The sequence below is a fragment of the Corvus hawaiiensis genome, chromosome 1, assembly GCF_020740725.1.
Source record: "Corvus hawaiiensis isolate bCorHaw1 chromosome 1, bCorHaw1.pri.cur, whole genome shotgun sequence".
NCBI classification, from domain to species: Eukaryota; Metazoa; Chordata; class Aves; order Passeriformes; family Corvidae; genus Corvus; species Corvus hawaiiensis.
In genome coordinates this window covers 31,301,808-31,317,642 of record NC_063213.1, presented here as the reverse complement: position 1 = coordinate 31,317,642, position 15,835 = coordinate 31,301,808, and the positions used below count along the sequence as shown (strand labels likewise).

The 15,835-nt window shown below is 40.9% G+C and overlaps 1 protein-coding gene across 35 annotated transcripts in view; it reads right to left on the bottom strand.

Annotated features, from left to right (window-relative positions):
• Nucleotides 1-335: 335 nt before the first annotated feature.
• ARPP21 (cAMP regulated phosphoprotein 21) overlaps nt 336-15,835 on the bottom strand; it is a 200,375-nt gene continuing 184,875 nt past the window's right edge. For all 35 annotated transcript variants that reach the window (XM_048298457.1, XM_048298679.1, XM_048298696.1 and 32 more), the window contains 2 exons: nt 2,313-2,464; nt 336-1,156 (listed from right to left, as the gene is read on the bottom strand). In XM_048298457.1, coding sequence (XP_048154414.1) covers nt 899-1,156; nt 2,313-2,464 — 410 coding nt within the window. In that variant the 3' untranslated portion in view covers nt 336-898. The remainder of the gene's footprint in view (nt 1,157-2,312; nt 2,465-15,835) is intronic.

The window sequence follows — 15,835 nt, the reverse complement described above, 5'->3', positions numbered from 1 at the left end:
TGTATGTTCTCTTGAAGAGGTGGGACTTAGTAGAGGCTTGCAGCAATGATGAATTGTGTTTGTGACATTCCTGGCCCTAGGGACTGGAAAAGTGCAAACTCAGTTTAAGGTGAACTGGTATCATTCACTGGATACCTCCTGGGTGGCTATGCTACAATTCCAAAGTGGTCTTAGCTGTTATGGTATTGCATGCTGACACACAGCTATGTTGCCTTCTCATCAAACTCGCCTAAGGCCATTAGGCACCATCTCCCCATCAGTTTCACTGGAAACAAGACAATGAAGAAACAAAAGGAAATTCAGTCACTCAGAAACAGAGGAGACCAAGCAGGTGGTAGAAACATGACCTTCCTTCATGAGGTCAAATAGCTTTATTGTGATTAAGCACTACAATACAGTATATATCCATAAAAAAACTCTATAGTGTATATAAATTATTCCTTCCATCCAGTAATTCTCTTTTTGTTTTCAATTTTTTTTTCATTTCCATTACAGCTTTGGTACAATGTGATTTTATTATATTTTTAAATACTTTTAGCTTCACAAACTCAACACAAAGTACAAAACTAATCCGAATCAGGGATATTACAATCTACACAGTGGTGTTCAGTGGTAGGAAAAAATCTTACCTCAATGAATTCATGTCACTAGCTAAGCTATAAAGGCATACCTAGCAGACATGACAAAAATATGCACCATTAACCAGCAAACATTTTTTTTTTTCAAAATTTATTTTACTTCTTTTTTTTTTTTACAGATTTTTCCAGCAGCAAATCACTTGAGCATAGTCAGTACTTGTGTCCTCAACTGATTATTCTGTTGTGTTCCTCTTCATTTGAAGGCCATGATTTTTTTGTCAAATAATGCACCGCTATCCTCATATATCTAAGCCACAGTGTCAGTACTTGACCTGCCACCCTGCATTGTTGATGCTTGCACAGTTTGTCCTGCAGCTGGCAGAAATAACTGGAACGTTATTGGAGGGGCAGTGTGGGGCAATCAACCGGAGGTTGTTCTGTGGGGCAGGAGGTATGACATTACAGTAGACAGGCATTCCAGTGGCTGTAAGTGTTCCTTGACCTGATTGATTAGGTAGCATGATTGGTTGTTGATATGATTGTTGCGGCAATCCTTGAGAACCCTGGGTCATTGGCACCTAGGTAGGAATATAGAAAGATGCAGGGAAAAAAAGATAGCAATTACTAAGCAAGTTAAAGTAGGTTCCAGTACCCCTATGTTCCTTCTAGCTGAATTTGAGTATACTGCATGTTCTGCCAAAATGGGCTATTTTTTGCTGCTCAGAATTGTTCTCATCTCTGAGGATTTTTTTGTTAGAGAAGGTTTTAAAGAGAATTCCCTCTGCTTTTAGGCCTAGAAAGTGTCTCTGTCGTGACCTACTAGAATATGAATTATTGGGATCAGTGCAAACAAAAGACTTGACCCTGGTATATCTAGGCCATCTGAAAAGTCTAAACCTGTAACTTGATTATTAACCTTTAAAACACTTTTTCACTATAGTAATTCTGAAGATGTAAGGGGAAAATTTTACCCACAAGCAATTCCCCCATTTCCATCTGTGTCGGTGCAGTGTTTTCAAAGAAGCTGAGGGAAAAGGGGAATGGCTGCTCAATCAGTGCAATCTATTAAAATGAATTAGATGTCACTTAGTTTCTTAACTTTCCAGAGGGACCAGTAGGAAGTGTAAGACCAGGCCACCTCTCACATGCTCTTGGCATAACTCACAGAAACTAGGTATAAAGGTGGGGAAATAAGTCTGGGTAACTTACGGACTTGGTAAAAATCAAGCCACTGCCTTCCCTCTCCCCAGAACCCAATAAACAATAATCCATCTGGCTACAGCTTGTTATAGAAGACATGGTGAGATCCTTGGCAGGAGTCTCCACAGATGAGTAATTTTTAACTGGATCAGGCAAAGCCCTCAACTTCATTACAGGAAACAGTACTGCACTGGCAAAAAAGAGAAGAAATGAACAATGTTCTTATATTTTTTAAAATTAATTTTCTTCACAGGAAGAAGTCTAATTCCTTCGATCTTTGTGACATTTTACCCTTACTACAGGCTGTAATAAATAGTTCATTTGAAACATTCCGAAATCAGAATGAAAATCAGGAGTACTAAGACCATGTAAACAAGAAACAAAGAAACCGATCTGACTTAGGAGCGTATTCATCAGAAGGTTTCCTGCCACACACTGTCCAAATGAAGTTATAAGAGCACTGTGTGATGCAAAAACTTAATTCAATTAAGCATTCTCCAAGAAAAGCAGTCTTTCCTTACAGTTCCTAAATACCTGATAAGACGACATGGCTGGATACTGCACCATCATGCCTTGCACCTGATTTCCCTGTTGATTATTCATCAGGTTCTGGCTTTGGGGCGGCTGCTGCATTCCCATGAGACCCTGGAACCCCTGCTGCTGGTTCGGCAGGACAGGCTGGTAACCTGGAAGAAGAAAGACGTCTTCAAATACCCTGTTGCTTGTAGGGGCAAAATTACAACTGTTCTAAGGCACAGCAAATGATCCCATCATTTATCCCCGCCTTAGTCAAAAAGTTACTCATTCCTACAGAATTGTTACTGGAAACAGAAACTGCAGTGCAGTAAACAAGTGCCATGAGCCTGCAGCAGCCCTGGCAGGCTGACCTGAGTGGGGCAGCACACTTTCTTTATGCTTTTTAACACCGTGGCAGAGACCACCTGGAGGAATGTCTGACTGCAGCACAGGGCTGTAAAGCCCTAAAGAGACACAGGGTGCTACTGTCCTTTGGCTATTTCCTGAGAGGCAAAACTCCCAACAACTTCAACGACATCAGCATTTGGCCTTCGCGGTCTAACCTGACAGTTTCTTTCAGGTCACATTTCTTACCCCACCCTCTTACCTTCCTTCTAATGCAGTTCCTTAGCACGATGTAAACAGAGAAGCCTTTATTTAATCAAGAAGAACATCGCCATACAGACTGGTTCTCACTTGCAAGGTTTTTTATGTAATTAGAGCATATTAAGGGTCACATTCCATCCCACTAGTTTCACGTTTATCGAAGCAGGAAAATCATAAATTTTGAGTGATTAAATTTGTGCCCTCTTCATTGCTCAGTAGGAACACTGCTAACACACCAGCACCTGCACAAGGATGAGAAGCTTACTCTTCTGTTTTAACCTGTCACTAACTTTGTGTTCAAAGTCACCACAATATTGCAGGTTTTCTGCTCGGACAGCTTCTCTAGGACTAGTGGAGAAATGGGCAAAGACTGCATGATCTAGAGAGCCAAGCTGCTAATGAGGCAGCACTGTGGATGGGAAGGCAAGCACAAATGGTGCACTGCTCGGCAGCAACACGGTTTCGCCTGGGAATGAGCCTAGACAGATGGAACTGGGCTGGCTGGGTGATGCTAATATTTAGCAATTGAGGACTCTGCAGAAAAAGTAGGAAAGGAAGATGCAGAAAGATCCTGTCCTTGCACAATGTGGCCAGATATAGGTATTATAAATCTATGAATAATTTCTCCTTAACACATTCTGTGTTCTTTAGCACTCGTATTTTTAACATGCAGTTATGCAGTGCACTATTAACTCTGTGGTGATGTTCTTACAATAACCGTATTTCAGACAAAGAAGAACTACCAGAAGGAGCAACTCTGTGTCATCTTTCTATGAAAAATTTGTGTCATGTGTGCTCAATTTATATTCATGAATACAGTACATGGTTCAATATACTTCACAAAGTGAAAACCATCATCTGGATATTTCTTCATTATGTAAGAAAAATAAAGTGACAAATGTCTCTGTTTCTGCTGGTCTATTGTCAATTGATAGCTTTCCTTCAAAACCTGTTCTGATGCCAGGGAAATGTTAGGATTTCTGGTCAAGTATTTGGCATTAAAGATGCCATTTCTGAGATTAATGTCTCCAGTCAACTGAGCAAAATAAAAAAAATGAATTCTTTGAGTGATTAACTTGGCTAGGATGTAGCATTAAACATCTCCCAAACTCACCAGATTATTATACATTCAGATTTGCTCTTTTCCTATGCCCAAGCACTGTGTCAGCATATTTTTTAGTCATAAAAATTACCAACATCAGAACTGCTGTAACTGAGTTTGCAGAAGGCTTATACAGCAATAATAAAATTGCAAGTCCTCTTCTGCTCCAGTACACCAATTATGGGGGGGGGGGGGGGCGGGCAGAGGGGATAAAGGATGGAAATAAAAAATTTAGCATTACTATCCTGGTATTTGCAGGACTGAAGTTTAAGTACAGGGGTGTCAACTGACAGCAGAAGCAGACCCATGAAATTCATCTCCTGTCACCTGCAGTTGTTAAAGTAAGTCCCAGATGTGTAAAGAATGATAGATGGATGGCAGACTAGGGATCAAGTGACACTTTTGGGGAATGTAATCGAACACTGGATTTGGGCTCACAGATTTGGCTTGTGATGCACTGGCACAGGGCAGCAGACTGGTGCTCTGCAGAGACAGACAGACACCACTGGGTTCAGGTAGAAAGCAGCCCTTCTGTTATCTCCAGTAAATATGATGGCATTAACATTACTTTAGTCAGACTACTGCTAATAGTCTGCTGCGTGTTTGAATACACAGCTCTCTCTTCACCTCAGCTTTGTGTTCCATATTCTCCAAATATGACAGATTTATTACCCAGTGCAGACATGACTATCAAAATGAAACAAAAAATTATGGAAAAGTTGAAGTAGATACCCTTATGATGAACATATAGGCATGATCTCCTGGGGGTATTACAAAAACACAGAGTCATAGAATGGCTTTGGTTGGAAGGGACCTTAAAGACCATCGAGTTCCAATGACATACACACACAAACACCCAGCCCTGAAAATCTCCTCTGTACTAGCAAGCACTGCTTAGTACATGACATAACCACCCCAGGTTTTAGGTGCACAAATATGAAAAGGAGATGGGCTGAAGAGCTGAGGTCCACTAGGCTATGCATTATTATTTTAACAATCTTATTTTAACATTCTTCAAGGACTTTAGCAATTTCTCCTGCTCATAGGACATGTGCACCCCTCACCCCCGTCCAAACCTGCAGAGTACTGCGTACATCCCTGAAAATGAGAATAAGACTTTTTTCCTACTCCCTTATGTAAGCCCTTTGCAATGCTCTGACCACACAGAAAAGCCTCAGTACAAGCAGATAAGTACTTCATGTGCACACTAACATACTTCCAATTTGATTAGATGGGAGCAAAGAGGTTGTATCCTGAACCCTCTTAGATTTTAAGGGAAAATAAGTCACTTCTTTGGTCCAGAAGGAAGTACTCTCGAATATTGACTCCCCTGACTTGTGAGTAGAAACAGGGATGTTTAAGAAGTTTACTGGCCTGTGAGTATCTTTGCAAAGATGCTGTCTGCCTGTCATCTCTTCCTTACTTAATATTCATGGACTTCTTTTTTTATGATCGGTACTCTTTGGAACTAAATGAAGCTATGGATGTCAGACTTTGCTATAGAACCCAATACAGCATTTAGTCAAAATACAGCATCTTCTTCAAGGTTCTGCATCTCAAGTAAAGGCACTTCATTTTACCTGATAGCAAAGCCTGACCCTTTATTATGCTAAATACATGAAGAAAGATGCAGGTTCATCCACTCTGTTGAACATAAAAACATCACAAGGTACAAAAGTATATTCCAACAGTACAGAGGGGGTGCAGCATATTAAAAAGAGCATTAATTTTTTTATCTACAACAAGCTCCATAAGCAAGAAAAAAAATGCTGTGTCAAAACAAAAAAGCCAATATCTGTTCTGCTAAATGGCTTCTGTTTCAGCACAAATGCAAGTAGAACAATTGGCACTCTAAGTGGCAATCCATTTGGACAAGAAGTTGTTAATATCAAAAACCAGCTGCTCTGAATTTCCTATCACTGCAGCCCAAATTCTCCATGTAATATTTGAAACAGGTCCTCCAGTGCTTACTGTGTGTTGATATCTTTGTATGTTTCTGCACTCTGGCCAGGAAAAAGAATGGAGGTGGGAGAATTGAGATTAATATCAACCTTTTAGCACTGTTTGTGAAACTCTATCTCCTCTTTTTTTTTTTTTTTTTTTCCCTCAGGCACAGACTATCAGAGACTGCCACTTCACCAAAATCCAGAATTACTTAATTTGTACACACACAGCACAATCCTCCAACAATGCCATGCATTTCACATGCTATTTACTTTTCAGTGACATGGAAATAATACTGCATTCTCAAAAGTTTTGAAAACTGACTGCAGTGCATGAAAAACCAGGCATTACTGGGCAGAGGTGGATTTTGGAGCTACGCAGGTGTAAGAAAACGAGAACAGGAAGTGGCAACATGCTTATGCAGCAATAGTTTTCTTTGCACTTGCTCTTTTGCTCATTAGCTTTCATACTACATAAAGAGCAATCCTTAAAAGACTCTTTACTGTCCCCTGAGAACATACATACGTGGGTTATTTTCTAATGGCAATACACATCAGATGAACCATCCTATTACTGCAAGCTCCAGGGCCTCTTTACTGCAATTATATCATCCTGCTCTATGTTATCTCTGCTACAAAGAAGGATTTTTTAATTCAGGGCAAACATGAGAGACATTGTTAAACAACCAGAGGAACAAATCGTGCACAGAATTTCAATGAATGCCTCAGAGGAAAGATGAGCCTTGGATTCCAGCTGAAATGGAAGAGGCCATCATACCATCAAGGTAATTCTCTGAAGCTTTACAGCCTGCATCGCCATGCTGAAAGTCATCTAACTTAAACATCCCAGGGGAGGAAGACTGCATGAAAGACCCACAAATGTTTCAATTTCCTAATGAGCCTACACAGCTCAAAAGACAAAACACAGTGGGTTTACACCTCTGCCAGCAGTGTCACCCAGAGCTGCAATTAAAGCATGTTTGGTGCTCTCCTGGCCTCAGCATGCATCTTTCATGGATGGCACATCCATGTTGGGAGGGACTGTTTCATTGTTCATTTTAGATTTGAAGCACGTGTTAGCAGCACACCTTCGGAACATGTGTATCAGCACTGTGGGTAAAGAGTGTCTGACAAGTGCAGGTGAGACTCCCTGAACTGCAAATCTTATTGTACCCTTACCACTTGAACAGAGTCCTTGCATCCAAGCCCATCCAATGCAAACACATACACTCAGTGCTTTTGCCGTAACACGATTTGAGAGCTCACCTGCTCCCTTTCTGCTTTATTCAGTGTAGTGCCACCTAAAATTTGGGTACCTTGGCAATACACTTCAGTGGCTTAGGCAAGCAAAGTCCAAAAGAAAGTCAAAAGGGAAATCTCAAGCAGAAGTAACTGGGCTGGGTGGACTGCTATACAGATTTGGTCATGCTCCTGCCTGCTCTGCAACTAGTGCCTTTCTGGTGCCTTATGCCACCCTCCCTTTCCTTCCCCCTACCTCCCCCAGTATAGAGCAGCTCAGCCTCTGCTGCAACTGCCAGGAGCACTGGAAAGAAATTGAATTTGAGCTCTCATGGAAAAGCCAAGGGGAACAAGCACCAACTCTTGGTGCAGACACAAAGGAATAGCCTGTGAAGTTCTTGAAAACATTCTAACAGCAAATTCTGCACACAGAAGGTGCTTACATTTGCAGAAGACTCCCCAAAACTGGTAAGAGCTGAGAAGCAAGCTTAAAACATGATCCAAAGTCAGGAAGTGCACCTCTTTCTGAAAGACTTAATGAGCTCACTCTGCTCAACTTATTCAAAAGATGAAGAGGTATCTGCAAATAGATAGTTGTGCTGGTTTTGGCCAGGGTAGAATTAATTTCCTTTTTAGTAGCTAGTATGGGATTAGGTTTTGGATTTGTGCTGAAAACAGTGCTGTTAATTCAGGGATGTTTTAGTTACTGCTGAGCAGTGCTTACTCAGACTTTCTGCTTCCCATACCACCCCACCAGCAAGGAGGCTGGAAGTAAACAAAGAATTTGGGAGGAGACACATCTGGGACAGGTGACTTCAGCTGAACAAAGGGATAACCCAGACCATATGACAACATGTTCAGCATATAAAGCTGAGGGAAGGAGGAGTGGGGAGTGTTCAGAGTGGGCATTTATCTTCCTAAGCGGCTTTAGGTGTGAAGGAGCCCTGCTTTCCTGGGGATGGCTGAACACCTGCCTGCCCATGGGAATTGGTGAATGGATCCTTTGTTTTGCTTTGCTTGAACATGTGGCTTTTGCTTTCCCTGTTAAACTGTCTTTACCTCAACCCGTGTGTTTTCTCATTTTTAATTTTCTGATTCTCTTCTCTGTGCCACTGGGGAGAGTGAGTAAGCAGCTGCATGAGGCTGACTTGTTGGCTGGGGTTAAACTACAACAATAGTTCTTGAACAGACCAGAAAATGGTATAATAAAATTACATGGCTGGAAGATAAACCTAGAACTTTTCAGATTAGAAGTAAAATTCAAAGTTTCAACAGACCCCTTATAATTAACAAGGAGGCAATTTACTAAGTGGAAGGACATTTGTATTACTTAAATTCTCTAAAATGAGGATGGACACCTTGCTAGAAGATATTCATCAGGTTAATAAGAACTTCTGGTAATAAAGATATGATTAGAATGTGCTCATTGTCCAGTATTAGTCAGACCATTAAATTACATATTCCAGATTTGAAATACTTAGGAAAATGTTAGCCAGTTAGCTCTTAACACTTTTCCTGTCGCCCAAGGAAAAGCACTAATTTTTTGCATATGAGACAGGATCCTCTCCCCAGTCTCTTTGATCACGTGCTGGCAATGCCACCCAGTTCACTCCACAAGCAGAGTTCACCTGTGTACAGTGGGTATTCTAAGGGATATTTCTGGCCTATTTTAGTTCACTCTTCCCTGGCTGGAGTACTGCTCAGTAGACTTTGTAGACTAAAGAATATGGTTGGTCTCTGTTCCCACAATTTTACTAGGCTACGTTCTCCTTTACTTTTTAAAATAAGCTACGGACAAAGTATTACAGTGTATGGATGTAGCTTTTACAATAATGTAAATTTACAATGCCCATGATCAAGTTATAACCAGAGAAGAAAAAATGTTATTGTAGAACTACAATTCACTCATAGACACATCAGTACATTCTGTAAAGTTTTTGACAGCTTCATTTTTTACCAAAAGCTCTCAGCTGGTCCATCCCAAAGTATTTGCAAAGTGGGAAGGAAGAAAAATACTGAAACAAGCCATCCAGCAAGACCAAACACTGTCTTAGAATCACAGAATGGAATCACAGAATTGCTCAGGGTGGAAAAGACCTCTAAATTCATCAAGTCCACCCATTGCTCTTAGCACTGCCAAGTCCACCACTAAGCCATGTTCCTAAGCATCCCAAAGAACCTTTTGATTCTCAAACACCCTAAATATTATCTGTAAAACAGGAGGAAAGCCAGCCTAGTTGGAGAACCTTGCATAGGACAGTTGGCCAAGTTGTGTGAGCCAAACAATGAGATCCATTCCCAGCACAAGTGAGAGCAGGAGTTTGAGGCAAGGGTTTTCTGGCAGCCAGAACAAAGCCCTTCTTGTTCTAGAGGTCCATCAGAACCTCCTGACTTTGCATGAGATGTTCAAGTACTGGACTGCTTGTTTCACTGAGTGTTTCACCTCCCATGTGGATGGACATTGTAACACCATCCCTGTGCACTGCTTTCTCTAGAGGAGTGCTTCTCCAAGGCACTGGGTTCTCACTGGCTTCTCATGTCCAGGTGTTATGTGTAAGAATTGGGTGCCCAATTGCCTGAGGAAAATATTTGGGGTTTTTTTCATTATGCAGTTGACCATTATCTGGCAAGTTTCACTGCAAATGATGGACTAAACTCCCATGGAGAATGTAAAATTAATCTATAAATTTAAGCTAATCTTGATTTTAGCCTCACCCCAAAGTGTCTGCAGTTTGGAAGACTCCCACAGAAGACACATTAATTAGTGTCTCCATCCTGGTGTTATTTTCTGTGTGAGTCTGAAGATTTAAGCTGCATCTTGTGCAGCTGGAATCCAAACCTCTTTGTAAACAATTTTGTAGTTTAAGCTTGGATCTAAAATCCAAAGCATGCTGCAAAGCAAATCTGCTGCAGTTGATCTATCCATTCCTACTGTGTCTGCTTTCTCTCTGCAATACACATAAAAATGTCTTGACCTAGTAAGACATTTGAGCTTTATATTCTACTTAAAGACATCACAGATAATTTATGGGTGTGAAGTGGACACCATGTGTGCTAGAAGGACAAATACATAATAGCTGATGCTAAAATTCCATCCCTTTCCCCTCAAAACACAAGACCATGCAGTTATTTTACCTAGTTTTCATGCACATACAAAGGGAAAAAAACAAACAAGAATACCTATGCCTGAAACAAGGGAGTCTTAAGAAGCAACAGAAAAGGTACAGAGGTATGAGGTAGCATGTCAAACAGCATGTGTCAAAACCCGTAACAGCACACAGACTCATTTCCCCCACAGCACTCTGCAAGTTCAGACCCTCAAGAAACAGGAGAAGCCTTTTAACACAAGGGACTCACAGTTTGGCTTCCTTCATTTCAGGTAAAAGCACATGCCACTCCAGCAGTACAGCTTGCAGGGGAAACCATGGGTTATTATGTTAGTTTTGTTTTCAAAATTTTAAACTAATGGCATCAATTCTTTCAAGTTGTGCGAGATCAAAACAATTTTTAGCTAATGGCACTCCAGCTACATTCACTGGAAACATAACGCAGCAAATGTATTCCTAAAGTGATTACAATGACAGCAACTTGAATAATTCTCTGCAGAGCTGAGGTTATAAAACTGCAGGATGTTGAACTTCGAGTCTTGAAACATAATTGCTGCCAGAATCATAGCTCCCAGTCCCTAAATTGGCCATAGATCTGCAAAAAACACATACATGCTTCGCAAACCTGGTAACAGACCAACAGCCACATTTGTTGTCAGACTCACAGACAAACAGCCATATACAGCTGCATTAAGAAACCTAACAAGATCTATATGCATCAGAGATGTGAGCCAGTAAGATTTATTATCACAAAAGAAAGAACAAAAATACTGGATAACAGAAGGTGGCCTGTCTTCCCCACCCCTCTTTCTATCCCCGGTTTACAAAGCTACAAATCCCACAAAAGCAGTAGTGTAAAAACACCTTCATCCAGCTTCAGAAGAAGAAGAAATAAAATTGGGAAATATCCTGCAATTTTGAATTATTCCAGAGCAACCTATTTGTTGGATTTAGTAAAAACTGCTGATGAAAATACTCTGCTACACTAGATTTTTTTTTTTTGGTCTTATTTGGTTTGGGTTTTTTTTTTTTGGTGTAGATAACAGTTCTGAAATCGCCCATGTGGTGAGTTCTTCTAGAGTGCTAGAACAGGATCTATCTTACCCCAGGTGAACTGCCCCTCCTTGTCCTCTTGCTTTATTCTTCCTCAAAAAGCTATATGAACTCCTGGTTTTACTTGCTTTGCAACCCCTGGGGCTGGAAGAAGCCCAAAGCACAGAGCATCTGAAGCATGGATGTTTTCATGTGCTACTTGAGACAATGCTGCCAATTGGGGGCACCTCTCCACTGCTAAATGGAAAAAAAAAAGTTAGGGGAGCAACACAGCTTCCCTAGCAAAACAAACCCTCCTGGTTCAAAAGATGTGCAGGATCAGAGCCTCAAAAATGTATTTTTTAACTCTGCTATGTAAACTAAAATAAGGTACATTTTTACAAAAGCCAAGATAGAGTGCTTTGTGCACAGACTCTTCCTTGAGAATAGTCACTGCGTAGAACAAATGGGTTCACCTGGGAGATAGAAAGCCTCCTGCTGGGGTGATTTAGATTATGGCAATGAGAAACGAGGAAAGTAACACCACATATCACAAGGTGAAATTTAGCACTTCTTACATGTCAAAGAAATATCCATTACGTTTTACCCTTCTACCCATTCTTTTACCCTTTTTCTATGATGCCAAGTTCCAACCTGGAAATGAGGAATAGCATTATCTTTTAAAAAACATATACATGCATGCTCGATACCCCACGGGGGAAAAATGTTTTTGGAAAGAGTGCTGAACATTTATTTAGTGCCTTCTACTTCATCATCCAAGCAACCACCTTGAGGGCAAACATGCAAAATTCTGGGTAAAATGAATTTATGAATCACTTAAAGATGTGTATCCACCCCTCAGTTACTTTTCCACACCTGAACAGAGTTGGTTTAAAACTCAGTGACTTCACTACCAAGTAAAAAGGCCCAAACAAGTAGGAGGTATGATTAAATACTTTCATTATATATCTAATGAAATCACCTACTGTAACATCTTCTGAGACTAAAATTTTAATTAAGGCAGGCTGGCATTTTGGCTTTTTTTGCCCCCCTTATGTTCCAGGGGAACAGCAGGTAAGGTCAAACAAAAAGCTTATGTGATAAAATTGCCTGAGAGTGCTCCTGGGAGACCTGGCATTATTAACAAGAACATGAAGAAGGGCACAGTTGAACAGTTCAAAGATAGATGATTGCATTCAGTTTACTTTTTGCTATCAATCGGAGAACCAGAGAGAGCTGTTATTAGACAAGAAATGTATATAAATAGGCAACAAAAAGAGCTTGAATGGATACAAATACAGGAGACTCAAGGCTGGGGAAATGTTTTTATTCTGTTTAAAATCTGGATCCATTCCTTTACTTCTCTACACAAAGGATTTCAAAATTATAGGGACAGCTTTAAGAAGAACTTGCTACTAGTAAGTGGCACAATACTGAAAATAAACCCTGGTCCTTGCTGAGAACCTAAAACCATGTTATTATATGACACTTTAATAACTTCTTTTATTTCCTTTCCAATACACATTTATTTTATGTTTTGAGACCTTTAAGCACTCTTCCTGCTCTTCAAAAACTAAGACAAATATTTATTGCTCTGATCCTGGAATATAAATCTGAAGATAAATGGAGGAGCACCTCTTACAGACATGGTATATAACTCAAAGCTTCTGTAAGATTCTGAAAAGAAAATTCTATTTTTAAGACAAAATCCTTTTATCCCACTTCAGTAAGAAAAATAGAGGGAACAGCCAGCTGCAATCCAAAATAATTGCAACACAATAATGCAGGGCTCCATTACAGCAGCCTAATTCTGGTAAAGCAGCTGATCCAGGATCTTGGCACTTGCCCAGACCCTGGAGCCTGACTTAAACGAATTAACCCAAGGCATGTGCAGCTGTTTTTGTAATCTGAGGCTTCTGCATTTTATTGGAGACCAAGAAGAAAAAAGAAAAAAAAAAGTCACCCAGCCAGCAAATGACACAGGTGAAATAAAGAGAGAGAAGGAAAGTATTTTGTGCTTTTGAAATAAGTTAATCCATGGAGCCACATGAACAGGCTCAACAGCTTTGGAGAAATGAGCTTCAGACAGCATGTCCCTTTGGGCAATACCATGAGCAAGGGTGTACACTGGAGTGTTGCTGATGCCCAAAGCCAGCTGAGGTGCCTGCAGGGAGGGTACTACAGGACCTGGGAAACATTATTCTGAAAGGGGTGAAGCCTTCTCATCCCAACAGAGCTAAGCCACTGAAGACATGTATTGCAAGCTTGTGCACAGTTCTCACAAAAACAGGGAGGTCCAAAATAGTGCTAAGGAACATCCAGGAATAATCCTGCTCTCAGCCCCTGCCCACCAATCCCGACAATGTTAAGGAGAGCCAACACAGACCCATTGGCAGGCCAATAGATAATTCTGGAGAAACTAGATGCTCTGAAGGGAGATTTACTGCTTAAAGACCAAAACAGATCCAGATCTGGTAGCAGCCTCTGCTGTAGCCACAGACTGTTACATTGGTGATGTCTGCTGCAATTCCTCTTTAGGAGGTTTTTGAATAGCTAATGTACAACTAAAACACAGATGTAAGAACCCATTAGTGTTGACAGTAAGACTCCTTTGGCATATAATGTGCTCATCAGAGGAACAGCAGCTGCAATATTCCCTATACGTACCTGTGTCTATGTTTGCATTGTTTTATATAAAACAGTTCATGGCCATAGCATAACTATTATATGCAATATCTATTGATTTTGTTAGTAAATCCCTAAGGAACTGAGCAATGGGACAGCTAACCACAAAAACAAATTTCAGTGTGACTCAAAAGAAGTACAAATACAAAACTAACAGGATCAAATTTTCCATGCAAGCTGCAAAACACAGATTCACTGAATTTCATCGGATTCATTTCTTCTGGTCTGATTTTCTGGATTGACCCCTAATAAATAATGGCAGGTATGAGCAAACAAATTGTTGAGCCCCTGTGTATTGATCTATCTGTAACTTTGCTCTTGATATCAGCTTGTTGTCTTGGCATAAGCTCTTGATACTGATGAAATACCTACAAGCACAAGCTCAAAGTGAACCTACATGCCAGATACTGTGCAAACTTCAAGGAATAGCTGCAGTCCCTATAGTGAAGACGATGCATTCCTGAATAGATAAGACAGCTGGAGGTATGAAAATAAGCACCCAAGGGAAATCATTTGCACAGAGAAAAGTGCAGAATACTTTTCTGGAAAGTACGCCAAAATACGTGTGCTGAGTACTCAGACCCCTATTCTGAGCAGGGACTGCTGTTCCGAGCACAGTTGTGGATGTGGATGATCCCTGGGCTCTCACTGCTTCTGCCAGGCTGGTTTTTTCCACACAACTCCAGGTACAGGCTCCTGCTCTGCTCACATCCTTTCTATTGGGAGAAGACAGGATCTGGTTCTGGTGATACAGTGCAGTAAAATGAAACTGTGTTCCATTTTACTGTGGGGAGATTGGGGTAAATGACTGCTATCACAACCAAACCCTGCTTTTTCACCTTCACAAGCTGGGCTTTGTTTTGTGTCTCAGCCTCAGGAAGAGTTTTCATGAACACAACATCAGCTGTAAATACTGCCTGCAACAAAGACACAGCCACTGCCTCATGGCACTCTTCCTCCCCACAGCTTCTGCATACACCTACAGGTACCAAATCACTGAGCAAAAAGCCTTGAGTTTGTGTGTTTACCTATAACATAAGGACACAGCAAGTTATGGGCTACAGCCCCCAGCCCGATACAAACAGGCACAGGGACAATACTGAAGCCAACAGGACTTTGATGGAGCATATGTCTACCCATATGGGTCCAACTGCAAAAATCTCATCTTTTCCAAGTGCACCCATGCAGAATGCAATCCAAAGACTGCTGGGGTTAGCAATCGACCTTAACCGGCTCTGTAGCATATTAGAAGCACTCGCCTGCAACACAGTGATTACTCCGGTCCCTATACGGCAGAGCCCTTGAGAATTTGCTTAACTTTTAAGCATATAAGTTAATTTCTTGATTTCAGAGCAATGATTTACAGGCTTGAATAAACTTCTGGACTGAGGCCAGGGAACTCAACCCCTTGAAAGAGAGCATCTCCAGTGGGGAAAGACACAAGCACATTTATTCACACTATATTCTTAGCATCGCTTTAAAAGGCTTCTGAGAAACTTGACCAGGCAGGTAGCAATCAAATTAAGGAAAGAGAGGTCCCATTCCAATAAAATTCAGTTTCTACAATATATGAAACAAATTAATTTCTCATATCCCTCTGCACAACCACTGCTTAACCCCCAAGAGGAAAAATGGAGCAAGGTGGGACTGAGCCTGCATTCCTGCATGGCCCTTGCACGTGTATGTGCCTATATGAAAGAGCCATTAGACTAAGCAGTGGCTATGTACCAAGAGATACTGGCAAATAATAAACCAAATGGCAATCAGGGATGAGTCTACCTTTCTCCACTTCTGTGGCACAGACACAGGGAGCTCCCATTCATGTCT